Genomic DNA, 18,553 nt, shown 5'->3' with positions numbered 1-18,553 from the left:
ATTCCTGACAGCCTAAAAAGGACTCAATCTTTAATCACATTTGCTTGTCTTTGCTTTTTCTCTAGACCACTTCTTAAGCTTTTGGAGGTCACAGATATCTTTGAAACTCTGATGAAAGGTATGGACCCTCTTCCCAGAAAAAGGCATGTACACATACATTGCATGCAATTTAAGGGGCTTAAAACTACCGAATAGCCCTGAGGAGTCCATGGACCTCTGGTTAAGAACCCATGTGTTTAAATCTGAATTCTAGTACAGTTAACGTTTGGTTTCACTAGTGATCTTGATAAAACTAAGTAATCCTGATTTTTGGATTGACTTGGGGTTTTATTGACTTTTTAGAAAATTCTTCCAGGGGCCTGGCAGGTGGGATGGTAGTTAGGGCATTAGACACCCACGGGGCTGATTGCCATTTGAGTACCAGACCTGGTGACTTGCTTTCTCACTTTCCCTATTCTTTCTTTCTCTCTGGTTAGCACACGTGCCCTGTAGCAAATTTAAAGGAAAAAAAAAAAGAATAAAATAAATAACTTAAAAACATTTTTCTGGGACTGTTCCTGTGGTTAAGGAAGCTGGTTTCCACATGGCTAACCATATTTGATCCTAGCCTGATAGCTTGAAAAATACCCAACATAACATGTCCCAAATCCTGATAGGATGGAAAAATGAAGGAGAAACTATTGCAGTGTATCCCTGCTCCATTTGGGATACTTTCTTCCTCCCCTCTGGCAAGTGTCCATGCCCACTTGCAAGTTAAAAAAATAAACCTTTACATTTAATAAAGATAATTTTGGATTTTAGTATGGGACCTCAGAGAAAAGGAACGAACTTTAAGTAAGAATGAGAAATGTTATCTGACTTGACATGTAAGTCCATATACGGACTGCAAATTTCTGACTATTTTGTAGAAATGCAGTCATTCCAACACAGTTGGGAAGAGACTGAATTGTAGCTGTAAGAATATTATATTTCTGGGGCTGGCAGGTGGCATGGTGGTTAAGGGTGCTCTACTCCCACATGTCTGATTGCAAGTAAACCTGGCGGCTTACTTTCTCACTTTTTCTCTCTTACCCTTTTTTTTTTTTTTTTTTGAGAGGTTTCACTATAGGGCACGTGCGCTCGCCAGACAGAGAGAGACATAGAGACAGAAAGCTAGAAATCACCCCCCAGGGGGGGATGGTCACGCCGCAATCCCTTCTCCTCCTGGGATCTTGGGCACACACGCACCCAGCGTGAGTTTTAAGCCACCGGGTCCGAGACGCGAATCGCGGTCGACTACGTGGGAGTCCAGCGACATAGCCGTTACGCTAACTGCTGGTTCCCTCTCTCTTACTCTTTTACTCTCTTACTCTGCCTCTTTCTGGTCAAATTAACATAAATAAATAATAAATAATGTTAAATAATTTTTTTTAATACAAAGAAAATATTTTTATTTGTATATCAAAGACTGAGAAACAACATAATAAGGTTAACAGAGTTGATGTCAAGACACAAATAGGTTTTGAAAAGCTAACGTTAAATAATTTTTTTAAAAACGGATATTACATTTCTGATCACACATGGGGAAAGAAACTATTACAGAGGCACAAATACTCTAGTAATGTCAGTGTTGAAAACAGTGAGACATTTGTGTTATTGAAACATTAAATCCTTATATGTTGGTGGTTGAAGATAATTTGGAAAGTAGGTATGTTGTGACCATAAAGGTAAAACATACCACCATGCCTGCTGCTTCTTTCTAGGTAGGTCTCTTTGTTGCCCATGCCAGCCTTGACCCTTTGATCCTCCTTAGCAGGAAGTATAGATATATGTCACTGGACCTGGCCTTTAGGTTGGACCAGGAATTGACCCTGGGTCTCCCATGTCATCCCAGCCTGCTGAGCACCAGTGCATGCCACTGTGGGTGGGCCAAAAAGGGCCTTCTAAGTTGTGTAGGAAGTTCTGGTTTGGGCCAGCCAGTGACATGGTGGTTAAGGTGACTGCCATGGTTTGAGTCCTAGACCCATCGACTTGAGAACCACTCCAGGTGTGTGTGTACATGCACCCAAAATCCTCAGGGGGGATGGAGGAGAAGAAATTGCAGCATGGCCATCTCCCACGTAGGATGCTGTCTCATTTTCCCTCCTTCTGGGTGAGCATAAGCTCCCTAAAGCATATTAAAAAAAAAAAGTTCTGGTTCTTATCATGTCATGAGGGCTGAGAGCTTTTGGAAATTTGGAAGAGGGGACCTGATATGATCAATTTGTGTTCTTTTTGCGGTATGAAGGGTGGGGTCTGGAGTGGGGAGGGATTTTTTCCAATTATATGTCTGTTGTATCCTTTCCCCTGCTTAAAACTTTTTAGTTGGGGTCAGCAGGTGGCGTAGTGGTAAAGGTGCTGGACTCCCACATGGTCAGACCATAGTTGGGTCCCAGAATTGGTGGTTTTCTCTCTCTCCCCCTCTGGTGAGCTCAAGTGCCCTATAGCAAATTATAAATAAATACATAAAAACTAAACAATTCTTTTTTTATTACTTTTTTTTTTTGGAGAGAGATTTTTGCTATAGGGCGTGTGCACTTGCATGGAGAGATGGAGAAACAGACAGAGAGTGAGAAATCACCCTCCAGGGGCATGACCATGTTACATTTCCAATCCTTTCTGCTCCATTCTCTTCTCTGGATTTTGGGCATGCATGCACACATGCCTAGTGTGAGCTTTAGGCCACCAGGTCTGGGGGCGACTATGTAAGAGTCTAGTACCTTAATCACCACGCCACCTGCTGGTCCCAAATAAATAATTATTTAAAAAAAAACCAAAAGCCCACTTGAGTTTTGTCCCTGCCAATCTCCAGCTTAGTTTCTCACATTCTAACTACAGTGGACTTATTTTATTTCCTTAAAATGACTGTGTTCATTAATTGCTAATATTTACACAGCCTTTACTATGGATTGAAGCCATTTATTCAGTATACTCATTAACCGTTTTAATTTTCTCAATTCTTTCAGATAATTAGCTTTTAGTGTGTGTGTGCATGTGCGTGCGCTCACGTGGGTGTGCACCAAATGGGACAAGTGCTTGCCATAGAGATTCAGGGAGAAAGTGAGGAAACACTGATTCTATGTGGCATTTTCCCACCATAATCCCTTCTTCATTTCTGCCTCCTTTTTGAGATTTGCCGTATATATGCTCTTGTGCCCAGAATGTTTTTCAAGCTACCGGACTGTGTGGTTGTGGAATCTGGATGCCTTAATTAGCAGGCCACCGGATGATAATTAACTCTATAATTCCCATTTCAAAATGAGAAAAACTAGTCCAGAGAAAGTAACTGATTTGAGTAATGTGCTCTAGGTTGTACAGCTAATAGATGGTGTTACCAGCTAGGCAGTCTGTCTCCAAAATTCACGTTCTTAATCACTGTGTAGTGCGCTCCCCTCCTACCTCAGAATTTACAACCTGCTAATATGCTATGCTTGGAGTTTCCTTTTGACTGCAGTATTCTTGCTGCTCTCCCTGCCTCACATCTTTGTCTGCTTACTAATCACCCTTTGTGTAACAGTCAAATATTTACCTAAGGAAGTTTTCTTTGTTCTCCCTATCCACACATGTAGTCAGGCCACTTTTTATATACTTTCATAGACATTGTGCTTTTTTTTTTTTGTAATATGTTAAATTATTTATATAATCAGTGATTGCCTTGTTCTACTAGATTGTAAGCTCTGTGTGGGCGAGGTTTCTTATGATTGTTTCCTTTATCTAAGATGATGCTTGATACACAGTCATTATTTGTCAAATAAATAGTGTATTAAGAACCTTGGACCAGCAGTTAGCGTAATGGCTATGTCGCTGGACTCCCACGTAGTCGACCGCGGTTCGTGTCCCGGACCCGGTGGCTTAAAACTCACGCTGGGCGCGTGTGCGTTCCTGCCCAAGATCCCGAGAGGAGAATGGAGAAGGGATTGCGGCGTGACCATCCCCTCTGGGGGGTGATTTCTCGCTTTCTGTCTCTATGTCTCTCTCTGTCTGTCTGGCGAGCACACGCACCCTATAAAAAAAAAAAGAACCTAGAGTAACATAGTGGCTGTTAGAGTGGGAATGAATTTGGAAGTAGGATTGGAAGTATTTATAGATTGATGAGATGTGGGAGGAATGAAAGAGACACCATGTTTTGGGTAGTGATACCTTTAGGTTGGGAGGAAGAAGAGAAGCTGGTTTTGTGCAGGAGAGACTTAGTAAGTACAGTTTTGAGCTTAGATGTCTTTGGGATATCCATTTGCAGATGTCTAGTAGTCACTTGGAAATGAGGGTCTTTTGCTTGAGAGTTGATGAAGATTGGGGTTTATTTTAAAAAATACTTTGGGTCAGGGGATGGCATAGTGACTATGTTGCTGGACTCCCACATGGTTCGAGTCCTGGACTCAGTGACTTGAAAAGCATGCCAGGTGCAGGGCCAGCAGGTAGCATAATGATTACATTGCTGGACTTTCATGTGGTTGACCGTGGTTCGAATTCCAGACCCAGAAGCTTAAAACTCATGCCAGGTGCATGTGCATGTGTACCCAAAATCCCAAGAGGAGAATGGAGAAGGGACTGCTGTGTGGCCATCCCCCCTCCACCCCCCATGGGTGATTTCTTGCTTTCTATCTTTCTTTTTTTTCTCTTTTTGGAGAGGTTTTTGCTATAAGGCACGTGCGCTCGGCAGAGAAACAGAGAGAGACAGAGAGACAGAAAGTGAGAAATCACCCCCCCCACCCCCGAGCTGGCCACGCCGTAATCCCTTCTCCTTCTTTTCCTCTCAGGATCTTGGGCACGCATGCACATGTGCCCGGTGTGAGTTTAAGCCACCGGGTCCGGGACTCAAACCACGATCGACTACATGGGAGTCCAGCGACATAGCCATTATGCTAACTGCTGGTCTCATCGCTTACTATCTTTCTGTCTCTCTCTGTCTCTCCAGCAAGTGTATGACCCTGTAGCAAAAATCTCAAAAAAAGGAAAAGCATGCCAAGTGTGAAGATTCTAGGAGGAGAATGGAGGACAAGGGATTGGTGCATGGCCATCCCCCTTAGGAGATGATTTCTCACTTTTCCTCTCATTGTCTCCCTCTCTATCTCTCTCTTCCTGGCAAGTACATGAGCCCTATGGCAATAAACCTTTAAAAGAAAAATACTGATGGAATACCCATCATGTGTCAGTTACCATTGGTGCTGAGAATATAGATATGACCAAAACACACACAGTTCTAGTCTCTTAGAACTTATTTCATTGAGGGATGGCACAGTGAGTAAATAGAATTCACATGTCAAGTGGTGGGCGAGAAGGCCTGTAGAGAAAAATAGAAAAGGTTATCAGAAGTACAGTGGGAAGAGTATTGTTGGGTTGTCAGAAAAGTCGTAATGTGTTTTTCTCTGTAAAAATGATCATGACTTTGGGAACCAGCAGTTAGCGTAATGGCTATGTCGCTGGACTCCCACGTAGTCGACCGTGGTTCGTGTCCCGGACCTGGTGGCTTAAAACTCACGCCGGGCGCGTGTGCGTGCATGCCCAAGATCCCGAGAGGAGAATGGAGGAGAAGGGATTGTGGTGTGACCATCCCCCCTGGGGGGTGATTTCTCGCTTTCTGTCTCTCTGTCTCTCTCTGTCTGTCTGGCGAGCGCACGCGCCCTACAGTGAAAAATCTCTCAAAAAAAAAAGATCATGACTTTTCTGAGGACCCAATAATTTTAAATAGAACTTGGGAAGGCTTCATTGAGAAAGCAGTGTTTACATAAAGATATGAAAGAAGCGAAGTAGTGAGCTGTGTGCAATATATTAGAGGGATTATAGAAGCCAGTTTTTGTTTTTGTTTTTTGAGAGGTTTTTGCTATAGGTCACGTGCGTTCACCAGAAAGGCAGAGAGACACAGAGAGAAAAGCGAGAAATCATACCATCCAGGGGGTGTGGCCACACCGCAATCCTTTCTCCTCCATTCTCCTCCCAGGATTTTGGGCACACATGCACACGTGCCTGGCATGAGTTTAAGCCACCGGGTCCAGGACTTGAACCGCGGTTGACTACATGGGAGTCCAGTGACAGCCATTTCGCCAACTGCTGTTCCCTAGAGGCCAGTTTGCCTTATCAGAATGAACTGTGGTAATAAGAGGTAATGGTGAGGGTTGGGGAAATCAGCTTATATAGGGCCTTGTAACTCATAGTTTTAGGGCTCTAGCTTTTACCCTTTTTTTTAAAAAAAATGATTTATTACTATTATTACTTAAGTTTGACCAGAGAGAGGGAAAGTGAGGAAGCAAGCTACTAGGTACCACTCGAACCACAGTTGCCATATGAGAGTCCAGCACCTTCACCACCATGCTACCTGCCAGCCCTTCTAGCTTTTACTCTTAATGTGATTAGAAATCAGTGAATGATTTTTGAATAGAGGAGTGATACATTCTGACCTAACTTTCAAAAGATCACTTTGAATACTTCGTTTGTAAACTCTACATAATGAGTCAAGGAGTTAAAGTTTTTTCTTTTTAAATTATTTAATTTTATTTATCATTATTATTGTTATGTTTTTAAAAGTAATTATTTACCTAATTTTATTTGTTATTATTTATTTTTCAATTTGACCAGAGCGAGAGAGACAGACAAATGGAATGGGAAAGTGAGAAAGCCAGATGCCAGGTCCAGGACTTGAACCATAGTCAGTCATGTGGGGAATCCAGTGCCTTATCCATCACACCACTTCCTAGCCCCATTATTACTATTTTTTAATTTGCTAAGGGGCATGGAATTCACCAGAAAGGGATAGAGAAAGCAAGCGGGAAAGTGAGAAAGCAAACTGCCAGGTCCAGGACTTGAACTGGGGCTGGCTTTTGGAAGTCACACCCCAACCTCCAAGCCACCTGTTAGCCCCTTTTTTCTTTTTTTCTTAAGGTTTTTGCCATTAGGGGGTGTGTGCATCCTAGAGGAAGGGAAAGAAATCACCCCACTCCCCCAAGTGGTATGGACACTCTGCAGTCTCTCTTCTCCATTATCCTCCTGGAATTCTGTGATACCTTTTCCTCCATTCTCCTCCTGGGATTTTGGACATCCACTCTCACAGGCCGCCTAGTCCAGGTCATGTGACAATCCAGTGCCTTAACTATGAGGCCACCTGCCGGCCCCAAGGAGCTAAAGATTTATGACAATAATCTGTGTGACAGAAAGACCAGAATAATAGTGTTTGTAATGGGGGGGGGACCAGCAGTTAGTATAATGGCTATGTCGCTGGACTCCCATGTAGTCAACTGCCGTTTGAATCTCGGACCCGGTGGCTTAAAAACTCATGCCGGACGCGTGCCTGTGATCCTAAGAGAAGAATGGAGGAGAAGGGATTGCGGTGTGGCCATCCCCCCAGGGGGTGATTTCTCACTTTCTGTCTGTCTCTCTCTCTCTCTCTGTCTCTGGTGAACACATGCGCCCTGTAGCAAAAACCTCTCTAAAAATAGAAGCCTATGGGGAGGAGAGGACTGAGATTTGGGGTATTTTGAAGGTACAACTGACAAGATTTGCCAATGATGGTTTTAAAAAACTGAATATGTCCTTGATAGAAGTGGAATGAGAAAAGGGCAAAAGAAGAAATCTTTTTATTATTATTTTTTATTTTTAGGTTTTTGCCATAGAGCACAGGTTCTGCCAAAGAGACAGTGAAAGGGAAAGTAAGAAATTACCTCTTGGGGGAATGGTCATGCTGTAGTTCGTTCTATAGTGTTCTCCTGGGATTTTGAACAGGCATGAAAACCTGCCTGGCACAATTTTCATGCCACAAGGTCCAGGACTCCAGTTGCACTTGGTCATGTGAGAGTCCAGCACCTTAACTACCACGCTGCCTGCTGGCCCCAAAAGAAGGAATCTTATTGAATAATTACATGATTCAGTGAAAGAAGAGGTAGCAAGGAGTCTAAGAGCAAAGACAGAGTGAGGCCAGAGAAGAGGAGGTGAAGGGAGAGAGAAGTCAGCATTAGTACTTAAGATTAGTACTTAAAAATAAATCCATGGGGGCCAGCAGGTAGCATGATAGTTGAGGTGCTGGACTCCCACGTGGCCGATGGTAGTTCAAGTCCTGGACCAGGCAGGGGGCTTACTTTCTCACTTTTCCTCTCTCTGTCTCTGGTGAGTGAGTGTGCCTATAGCAAATTAGAGAAAAATAAGTTAGGGGCTGGCAGGTGTCATGATGGTTAAGGGTGCTGGACTTCCACATGGCCCACCACTGTTCGAGTCTTGGACTTGGTGGCTTGCTTTCTCACTTTCCATCCCTCTCTCTCTCTTTCTCTCTCTCACTCTTACTCTGTCCCTCTATGGTCAATTTAAAATAAATACATAAAGTTAAATAAATACTAGTTTTAAAAAGAAAGGAAAAATGGGACCAGCAATTGGCATAATGGCTGTGTTGCTGGACTCCCATGTAGTCGACCGCGGTTTGAGTCCCAGACCTGGTGGCTTAAATTCTTAAACTCATGCCAGAAGCATGGGCGTGCGTGCCCAAGATACCAACAAGAAGTCCCAGACCTGGTGGCTTGCTTTCTCACTTTCCCTCTCTTTCTCTCTCTGGTGAGTGCACATGTCCTATAGAAAAATTTGAAATAAATAAATAACTTATCAAAAAAAAGAGACAGGGGACCAGCAGGTGGCATGGTGGTTAAGGCGCTGGCCACTCCCACATGGCCGACTACGGTTCGAGTCTCAGACCTGGTGGGTTGCTTTCTCACTTTCCTTCTCACATAGCCATTACGCCAATTGCTGATCACTACCCCTGAGGGGGTGATTTTTTACTTTCTGTCTTCCTGTCTCTCTGGCCAGCGCATGTGCCCTATAGCAAGAAATCTCTCTTAAAAGGAAAAAAAATAGGACCAGCAGATGGCAGGGTGGTTGGGGCACTGGACACTCCCACAAGGCCAAGCATGGTTCGAGGCCCAGACCTGGTGACTTGCTTTCTTACTTTTCCTTTCTCTCTCTTTGGTTATATTAAAATAAAGGAATGAATGAGTGAATAAAATAAAATAAATTTTTTTGGGGGGGAGAGGTTTTTGCCATAGAGCACGTGCGCTCACCAGAAAGACAGAGAGAGACAGAGAGACAGAAAGTGAGAAATCACCCCCCAGGCGGGATGGCCATGCCACAATCCCTTCTCCTCCATTCTCCTCTCAGTATCTTGGGCATGCACGTACACGCACCCAGTGTGAGTTTAAGCCACCAGGTCTGGGACTCAAACCATGGTCGACTACATGTGAGTCCAGCAACATAGCCACTATGCTTATTGCTGGTCCCAATAATTTTTTTTTTTTTTTTTTTTTTAAGGAAAATGTTAAGTTGGGTTGGCAGGTGGCGTGGTGGTTAGATGTTGGATCCCATATGGCTGACTTAACAGTTTGAGTCCTGGATTCATTGACTTGAAAAGCATTCTGGGAGGGTCTAGCAAATGGCATACTGGTTACACTGCTGGATTTTCACATGATAACCGCTGTTCTAGTCCTGAACCTGGTGGCTTCAGACTCATGCGGGGGTGTGTGTTGTGTGTTTGTGTGTGTATGTATGTATGCCCAAGATCCCAGGAGGATAACAGAAGAGTTGGAGAAGGGATTGTGGCGTAGCCATCCCCCTGATGGGGTGATATCTCGCTTCCTGTCTCTGTCTCTCTAGTTAGCATACACGTCCTATAGTAAACATCTCTCAAAAAAAAAAGAAAGAAAAGAAAAGAAAAAGACATGTGGGGCAGGTGTATGTGAATGCTCGAAATTCCAAGGTGAGAATGGAGGAGGAAGGATTTCTGCGTGGCCATTTCCCCTGGGGGGTGGTGACTTCTCTTTCTTCTGTTTGTCTCTCCCTCTCTTGACAGTGCATGAACTCTATGACAAAAATATAAAAATTAAAAAAAGTTGAGTGATCTTAAAGTGTATGTAATTAAAATCAACAGACCCATTTTAGTTTTTTAGAGATTTTGCTAAAGGGCCACGTGCGCTTGGCAGAAAGAGACAGAGAGACAGAAAGTGAGAAATCACCCCCAGGGTGATAGCCACGCTGCAATCCCTTCTCCTCTATTCTCCTCTCAGGATCTTGGGCACACATGCACATGTACCCTGTGTGAGTTTAAGTCACCAGGTCTGGGGCTCAAACCATGGTCTACTACATGGGAGTCCAGTGACAGCCATTACTGCATCTGCTGGTTCCAAAAGACCCATTCTTTAGGAAGCTGAAAGAGAATAAAATCCCAACAGAAGAAAAAAATGGACCTTAGAGTAAAAGTCCAATTTCTAGATTAATGTTGTTTAAGGTAGGGTTTATAGTTTTCAGGCCTAGCTATTAGTGCTTAATGATAAGTACAAAGATTGAGTATAAGCTTTTAGAAACTTAAAAAAAAAATGAGTTATTTCTTCCATGAACCAGAGAGAGAGAGAAAGTCCACCCAATAGGGTCTTTACTACACAGTCCACCCTGAGCTTCTGTCAGCCATGGATCATGGGCATACATATACCTGGTGTGCTCAGCGAGGTCTCCAAATTTGAACTGGGAGCCTTCATGTGTGGGATTGCCTTGCAGAGCTTTGTTTTACCGCTGTACCCTTTCTGGCACCTGAGAAACTTAGAGCAGTTTGACATCATTGCTACATCCAAGTTTATGCTCATTTTTCTAGTAATTGGTTGTTTTAAATTTATTTTCCATGACCAATTTGGAACGCACAAACACACATATGCAGAATATATGTACGTGTGTGTATATATATATATATTTTTTAAAAGAATTATTAATTATTTTTATTTTGCTATAGGGCATGTTTGCTTACCAGATAGACACAGAGGGAGAGAAAAAGAGAAAGTGAGAACTCAAGCCACAAGGTCCAGGACTCAGACCACATTAAGCCATGTGGGAATCTAGCACTTTAACTACCATGCCACCTGCTGGCTCCTGGAATACATATATAGGTTAAAATATTTATTAATTATTTTTAAATTTTTTTTCTCTTTTTTTTTTTTTTTTTGGAGAGGTTTCTGCTATAGGGCACGTGCACTCGCCAGACAGACAGAGACATAGAGACAGAAAGCGAGAAATCACCCCATGGGGGATGGTCACACCGCAATCCCTTCTCCATTCTCCTCTCGGGATCTTGGGCACATGCGTTGAGTTTTAAGCCACCGGGTCTGGGACGCGAACCGCAGTCGACGACGTGAGAGTCCAGTGACGTAGCCATTACGCTAACTGCTGGTTCCCTTATTTTTTAATTTGATAAGGGAGAAAGAAAGAAAGTAAGAAAGCAAGCTGCCAGGTCTGGGACTCTAACCATAGTCAGCCATGTGGGAGTTCAGCACCTCAACTACCATGCCACTTGCTGGCCCCTATTTTTAAAAATTTATTTGTCAGAGGGTATATGCCCATTAGAGAGACAGAGGGAGAAAGCACTCTCTTCCCAAAGGATATGTCACCATGGCACAATCCCTTCTCTGTTGGAATTTTGAGCTTGCGTACATACCCGATGTGTTTGGCTAAAATTTGAACCGCATGGCCATGTAGATCTGACTCCTTAATCATCTCAGGCTATGAAACTGGCTCCTTTTTGCAATATTATAAGAAGAGCCCTGTAAATTTACCTATTTAAAAATACACTTATCGAGGCTAGCAAGTGGCATAGTGCTTAAGGCCCTGGACCCCCACATGGCTGACCTTGTTTCAAGTTCTAGACCTGGCAGCTTGCTTTCTTACTTTGTGTCCCTCTCTGATGGGCACACATGCCCTTTAGTAAATTTAGAAAATAATAATAAGAGATCAGTAGATGGCATAACGGTTATATCTCTGGACTCCCACATAGTCGACTGTAGTTTGTGTCCTGGACTTGGAGGCTTAAAACTTACACTCGGCACATGTTCATGTATGCCCAAAATCCCAAGAAGAGAATGAAGGTGAAGGGATTGCGGAGTCGGAGTGTGATTTCTTGCCTCCTGTCTCTCTCTGTCTCTTCACTGAGCACACATGCCCTGTAGCAAAGATCTTTCTCTTTAAGAAAAAAGATAATTGGGACCAGCAGTTAGCGTAATGGCTATGTCACTGGACATACATGTAGTCGACCATGAGTCCTGGACCCGGTGGCTTAAACTCACGCTGGGCATGTGTGAGTGCATGCCCAAGATGCCGAGAGGAAAATGGAGGGGAAGGGATTGGCCACCTGGGGGTTGATTTCTCGCTTTCTATCTCTCTGTCTCTCTTTCTGGCGAGTGCACGCGCCCTATAGCAAAAACCTCTCAAAAAAAAAAAGTATAAATAAATAAATAAACAAACAAGCAAGCAAGTTTCACTGTTTCCAAATACTTCTCTGGCTGAGAACCTTATAGAGATGCAGAGTTCTCTTTAATAGAAAGTTTTTTTTTTTTGGAGAGGTTTTTTCACTATAGGACGTGTGCGCTCGCCAGATAGACAGAGACAGAGAGACAGAAAGCGAGAAATCACCCCCCAGGGGGGATGGCCACGCTGCAATCCCTTCTCCATTCTCCTCTCGGGATCTTGGGCACGCACGCACACGCGCCTGGCGTGAGTTTTAAACCACCGGGTCCGGAACGTGAACCACGGTCGACTACGTGGGAGTCCAGCGACACAGCCATTACGCCAACTGCTGGTTCCCAAGTTTTGTTTTTTTTTTCTTTTTTAAATAGGAATCTGCTTTTTAACTTCTATGGTTTGGTATTAGATCTGTTCTTCAAAGCCAGTAAGGTGGTTTTCAGACCAAACATCTTTGTGTCTTAATCTATGTATAGGATTTGTGGAGTCTTCCTTTTCCTCCTTGTTCTCCTGTGTCACCATGTTATGCTTCATAAAATGAGAATATAGAGCTTAGTGAGGCCACTTATATCATTAAATATGGATTGTATATTTCAGTTATCTATAATTAAGAATTACTTTTGTTGTGAATCCTCTTCGCCTAAAACTCTGAGGTCTTTGTCCTTTGAATTACTATTGAGCCAGGCCTCCCTCATCCAGTTTCTCTATCATTGAAATTTTTAAACTAAATGTAGGTTATATATATATATACCTTATTCCTTCTTAATCGAAACTTCATTTTGGCTCATTGTGCTTCCTGAAGAAGTTTTCGTTTATTTGTTTTTAAGCTTTGTTTTATCAGTAACATCAACTCTTCCTACTCTTCCTCCTTGTATTACATTGTCTTTAAGATAATAAACGTACCTTTTTAATCTTAAGTCAGGTTACTGATTTAAAAATCTTTAACAGGCTCAGTTGTGGTGGAGCAGATGGTAGGGCACTGCCATGTCATAGTAGAACCATATGGGTATGGGAAGCCCTGGTTTGGGCTTGAGTCAACCTGAACATGCCAGATACTCTCATAGTTGTGCCATTGATCCTAGCTGGCTGGACGACTAGGGAGAAGATGCTATGAAGAATGCTCCTCTTTTCTTGTCCCTCACTCCTCTCTCTCAATCAATTAATAAACTAATTTTTAAAGATTTCGACAGAACTGTATGGCATGCAATGAAATATTTCTTTCCTTTTTGACATAGACCCTTTAATCCATTGTTGACATTAAACTGACATACCTTTCTAATTCTGTAGTGGTCAGACCTCTGTGGATGTATAAGGTACATTATAACAGAATCTGGGATCTGGTGGTTAGGAGAATCTTCTTTTAGATCATTGATGTTTCTGCTTAAAGAATGTTCATTCTTTGCATGTACTACCTGGCACAGTAATCTTTGGGGGAAGAAAAACCTCTTTTGCCTCAGAATTACTCAGAAATAGCTAAAGGTTTGTAATAATAGGTGTATGAATAGATCAGAATTTTATTAAAGTGTATTGTTCTTTGGGGCCAATAGATGGCATAGTAGTTGGGATGCTGGATTCCCACATAGCTGACCACAGTTGAAGTCCCGGACCCAGTGCCTTAAAACTCATTGCCGGGTGCGTTTGCACCCAAAATCCTGAGGAGAATGGAGGAGATGAATTGCAGCATGGCCATCCCCCCGGTGTGTGATTTCTCACTTTCTCTCTCTCTGTCTCCTAGGAGCACATGTGCCTTATAGCAAAAATCTCTCTTAAAAAAAATTTTTTTTTTTAAATAAAATGTATTGTTTTTCATCAGCATGTCGGAAAAGTCCTCTTACATATTAAATATCGTGAGAAGGAAATAGATTTCTTTGTGGGTTTAGAGGCTTGGAAGGATTAAGGGCAATAGTTTGGGACTGAACTTTTATTGTTATTTTCTTGAGGAATACTTCTCATCATTAATCCTGTTAACTAAGGAAAAGTTTTATTTTTTTCCTCAGCTTGCTGAACTGAAGCAAGAATGTCTAGCTCGTGGTTTAGAGACCAAGGGAATAAAACAAGATCTCATCAACAGACTTCAGGCTTATCTAGAAGAGCATGGTGAGTACTTGTTGGGTCAGAATAATGTGACCAAAGGGATTAATTTTCTATCCCTTTTTTTTTCCCTTAGGTCATTGGTGTTGTAAGCTCTTAATTATCAGTATTAAGAAAACACTTGGTCATTCAGAACAGTCATTATAATATAAAGAAACATTCCCCTGAATTTTAAAAAAAGAATTATTTTGTTCATTATTATTTTTTAATTTGACCAGAGAGAGACACAGAAGTGGAGGGGGTGGGGCATGAAAAAAGCAAACTGCCAGGTCTGGGACACAAACCGTGGTCAACCATATGGGAGTCCTGCACCTTAACCACTATACCACCACCTGTTGCCCTCCCTCTTAAGACTTTTTTTTTAAGGAATTATTTTATTTATTTTTAACTTTGTTATTATTTTTAAGTATACCAGAGAGAGACAGAGAGAGAAAGGGAAAGTGAGAAAGCAGGCCACCATGCCTGGGACTCAAACAAAAGTTGACCATGTGGGAGCCCAGCACCTTAACCATTATGCCACCTGCCAATCCCCGTTTTTTTTTTTTTTTTGTTTTCGCTATAGGGCGCCTGCACTCTCCAGACAGACAGAGAGACAGAAAGTAAGAAATCACCCCCCAGGGGGGATGGACACGCCACGATCCCTTCTCCTCCATTCTCCTCTTGGGATCTTGGGCATTCACACGCACGTGCCTGGCGTGTTTTAAGCCACTGGGTCTGGGACTTGAACCACAGTCGACTACGTGGGAGTCCAGCGACAGAGCCATTACGCTAACTGCTGGTTCCCCCAATCCCTTAAGACATTATTTTATCTTAGTATGTTATTTAGAATTAGTATGGTAATGCAAGTATCATTAGATTGAAAATTGAGAGACTTGTTCTGATTCCTCTCTTGTTAGAAATTTACTAGGTAACTGATAGTCACTATATGACTAAGTGTTCCTGGTCTGTGAAATGAGGCAATGTTTGGACAAAAAAAAAAAAAAAAAAAAAAAATCCATAAACTAGGTAATCTATGGTCCCTCCAAGCTCTGCATTCTCCAATTCTTCCTGATTTTTTTTGTTTTTTTAAAGAATTATTCAATTTTGTTTGTTTTTATTTTTACATTGACCAGATAGAAACAGAGAGAAAAGGAAAGTGTAAAAGCAAGCCACCAGGTCTGGAATTGTGGTTGGCCATGTGGGAATCTAGTGCCCAACTACCACACCACTTACCGATCCCCAGTTCTTGCTTTTTTAAAAGTTCCTTGTCTGAGGCATATTTAACAAAAATATTCTTCCATTCTGAGGGTTGTCAATGCAAACTTGTTACCGTGTCCTTTGTTGTGCAGAAACTTCTTAATCTGATATACTCCCACTTGTCTATTTTAGGGATTATTGCCTGTGCTTTCAGAGTCTTATTTAAGTAATCTTTGCCTACCCCAATGTCTTCCAGAGTTTCTCCAGTATTTTTCACCAGTAGTCTTATAGTGTGAGGTCTTAGGTTCAGATCTTTGATTCATTTTGAGTTCATTTTTTTAAAACTTATTTTTTTTGAGAGGTTTTTGCAATAGGGCGCATGTGCTCACCAGAAAGACAGAGAGAGACAGAGAGACAGAAAGCGAGAAATCACCCCCTAGCGGGGATGGCCATGCCGCAGTCCCTTCTTCTCCATTCTCCTCTTGGGATCTTGGGCACGCACGCACATGCGCCCACGTGAGTTTAAGCCACTGGGTCCGGGACTTGAACCGCGGTTGGCGACATGGTAGTTCAGCGACATAGCCATTATGCTAACTGCTGGTCCTCCAATTCTTTCTTTTTGAAAATGAAACTGGAGAGTGGAAGAGAGGGAATCAAGGAGAAATTAAAAAAAAAAAAAGAAGTAAAATATTTAAGGTACACAATTTTTTTTTTCTTTTTCCTTTTTCTTTAATTTGCCAGAGAGTTCATGCACTCCAGAGAGACAGAGAGGAGAGCAAGAGAGTATTTCCTATGGGGAATAGTCATGCTGCAGTCTCTTCTCCATTCCTTCCTTGGAATTTTGGGGCACAGAAGCCCACATGCATGGCATGTTTCTTAAGCTACAGGGTCCAGGACTCTAACCATGCAGTAGGCCATGTGGGATTTGGTTACCTTAACTTCTGTGCCACAGGCTGGCCCTTGTTTGTTTGTGTGATTTTAATTCTTCCCCCTACTGATTTTAAAGATACTCTTACACTTTTTTTTTTCTCTCCCTTTTTAGACTAGGTCTCACTATGTCATAGCCCTCCCACATTAGCCTGCCAAAGCTGGAATCATAGTTACATGCCACCACATCTAGCTCTTTTAGTTGCTTACCCTGGCCAAAAGTTCACAATTCTCCTGCCTCATCCTCCCAAATACCTGAGACTGTTGGCTCTCACCACCACACCTAGCTTTTAGGGTTGACTGCCATGGTGGCCTCAGCCTGCTTGGTAGCAGTATTGACCTGTGCATACTGTTAGGGCTGGGGACTCTTGCTTATGTTACCTTTTTTTTTTTTTTTTGCTTGAAAAGCATCCATATTACTTTTTAAAATTAATTTTGTATTTTGACCGTATCATATTTAGTTCTTTGGTTCAACTAGAGTGCAACTTTATTAATGTTAGGTAGAGTTCTCATTTTATCTTCTCCAAACATAACAATTTTTTTTTCTTTTTTTTGGAGAGGTTTTTTTTTTTGCTATAGGGCATGCGCACTTGCCAGAAAGAGAGAGATAGACAGAGACAGAGACAGAAAGCGAGAAATCACCCCCCAGGGGGGATGGCCATGCCGCAATCCCTTCTCCTCCATTCTCCTCTTGGGACCTTGGGCACGCACGCACATGCACCTGGTGTGAGTTCAAGCCGCCGGGTTCAGGACACAAACTGTGGTCGACTACGTGGGGGTCCAGCAACATAGCCATTACGCTAACTGCTAGTCCCAACATAACAAATTTTAAGTATCACTTCTGCCTTCATTATTTAGTTTTATTTTGAGAAAGCAATGTAATTGTACTTTTAACCTTAGAGTGGTGATTGAAATGGTTTTGTTGGAAGGTTTGACTTGAGTGTTTTAATATTCTTTAGCTGAAGAGGAGGCAAATGAAGAAGATGTACTGGGAGATGAAACAGAGGTGAGTTGGAGGTTAGTCACTGGCCTGGTATTGTGCCTCTGCCTTGGTTATATTGTTTAACAGCAGTCATTTCAGGGCTTAGATGTTAATTTATCAGGGGAGCATGATAGGGAAATGAAGGTTCAGAGAGACTGGTTAATTTTGGAGTTCTGATAATCTATTGCTGGGTATTTATTCTTGTTTTATGTAACCATCTTATTTCATTTGGTTTTAGGAAGAAGAACCAAAGCCAATAGAATTGCCTGTCAAAGAGGAAGAGCCCCCTGAAAAAAGTGTTGATGTGTAATTATTCCTTTATTATAATCTGAATACAGAGCAGACAACTCTGTTTTTATTGAATTTAATGTTTCACTTTACTTCTTGTACATTCCCATTGACTTTTTGTTTGTTTGTTTGTTTTTGTTTTTGTTTTGTTTTTACTATAGGGCACATGTGCTTGTTAGAGAGAGAGAGAAAGTGAGACTCACCCCTTTTTTCCCCCCAGGGGGGATATGGCCACACTTCAGTCCCTTCTCCATCCTCTGAATTCTGGGTATTCTTACACATGTGCCTGGTGTGTTTTTCAAGCCACTGAGTCTGGGATCGAAATGCAGTCAGCCATGTAGGATCCAGCGCTTTAACCTGCCACCTGCTGCGCTCCACCCCGCCATTGGCTTTTTAATATATCTGATGAAGTCATACATTTTCAGAAGGTTCTGCTTCATTCCACGTCCATGGTCCTAGTGAAGCAAAGCAGTTTGTCTCTGGATTATGCAGTTAGGATCAGGTGAATTCAAGTACATACACAGTTTAATTCTCCTTGTTTTTATTATTCTTTTGTAGGATCAGTATAATAGATTATTCTGTTACAGTAAAGAGAATCTATGATTCTATAAACTTTGCATTTAAGGAATTTTGTAAGGGAGGAGGGTGTTGGACAAAGGTTATGTCTCTCAAGTAACATTGTATTCTCTCTTGCTGTTTGATTTACAGTGGAGGAGGGAAGGACAAAGTACTAGAGTGGAAAGTGGATCTGGATTTGTTTAAACTGTCCCACAAGGTTGATCATAAACATCTTTTATTTGGGACTCTGTCCACACATTTCTGGCC

At 42.2% G+C, this 18,553-nt stretch overlaps 1 protein-coding gene across 3 annotated transcripts in view; it reads left to right on the top strand.

Annotated features, from left to right (window-relative positions):
- The window catches only part of SARNP (SAP domain containing ribonucleoprotein), a 90,117-nt gene that overhangs the window by 2,176 nt on the left and 69,388 nt on the right, over window positions 1-18,553 (top strand). For all 3 annotated transcript variants that reach the window (XR_337030.3, XM_006165567.3, XM_006165566.2), the window contains exons 2-4: window positions 14,262-14,361; window positions 17,418-17,464; window positions 17,679-17,746. Coding sequence is in view for 2 of the 3 variants with exons in the window: in XM_006165567.3 (XP_006165629.1) it covers window positions 14,262-14,361; window positions 17,418-17,464; window positions 17,679-17,746 (215 nt within the window). In the remaining variant the exon portion in view is untranslated. The remainder of the gene's footprint in view (window positions 1-14,261; window positions 14,362-17,417; window positions 17,465-17,678; window positions 17,747-18,553) is intronic.

The sequence above is a fragment of the Tupaia chinensis genome, unplaced genomic scaffold, assembly GCF_000334495.1.
Source record: "Tupaia chinensis unplaced genomic scaffold, TupChi_1.0 Scaffold143970_1, whole genome shotgun sequence".
Taxonomy (NCBI): Eukaryota; Metazoa; Chordata; class Mammalia; order Scandentia; family Tupaiidae; genus Tupaia; species Tupaia belangeri.
The sequence above is the reverse complement of the archived record's forward strand: the minus strand, read 5'-3'. Positions and strand labels throughout refer to the sequence as shown.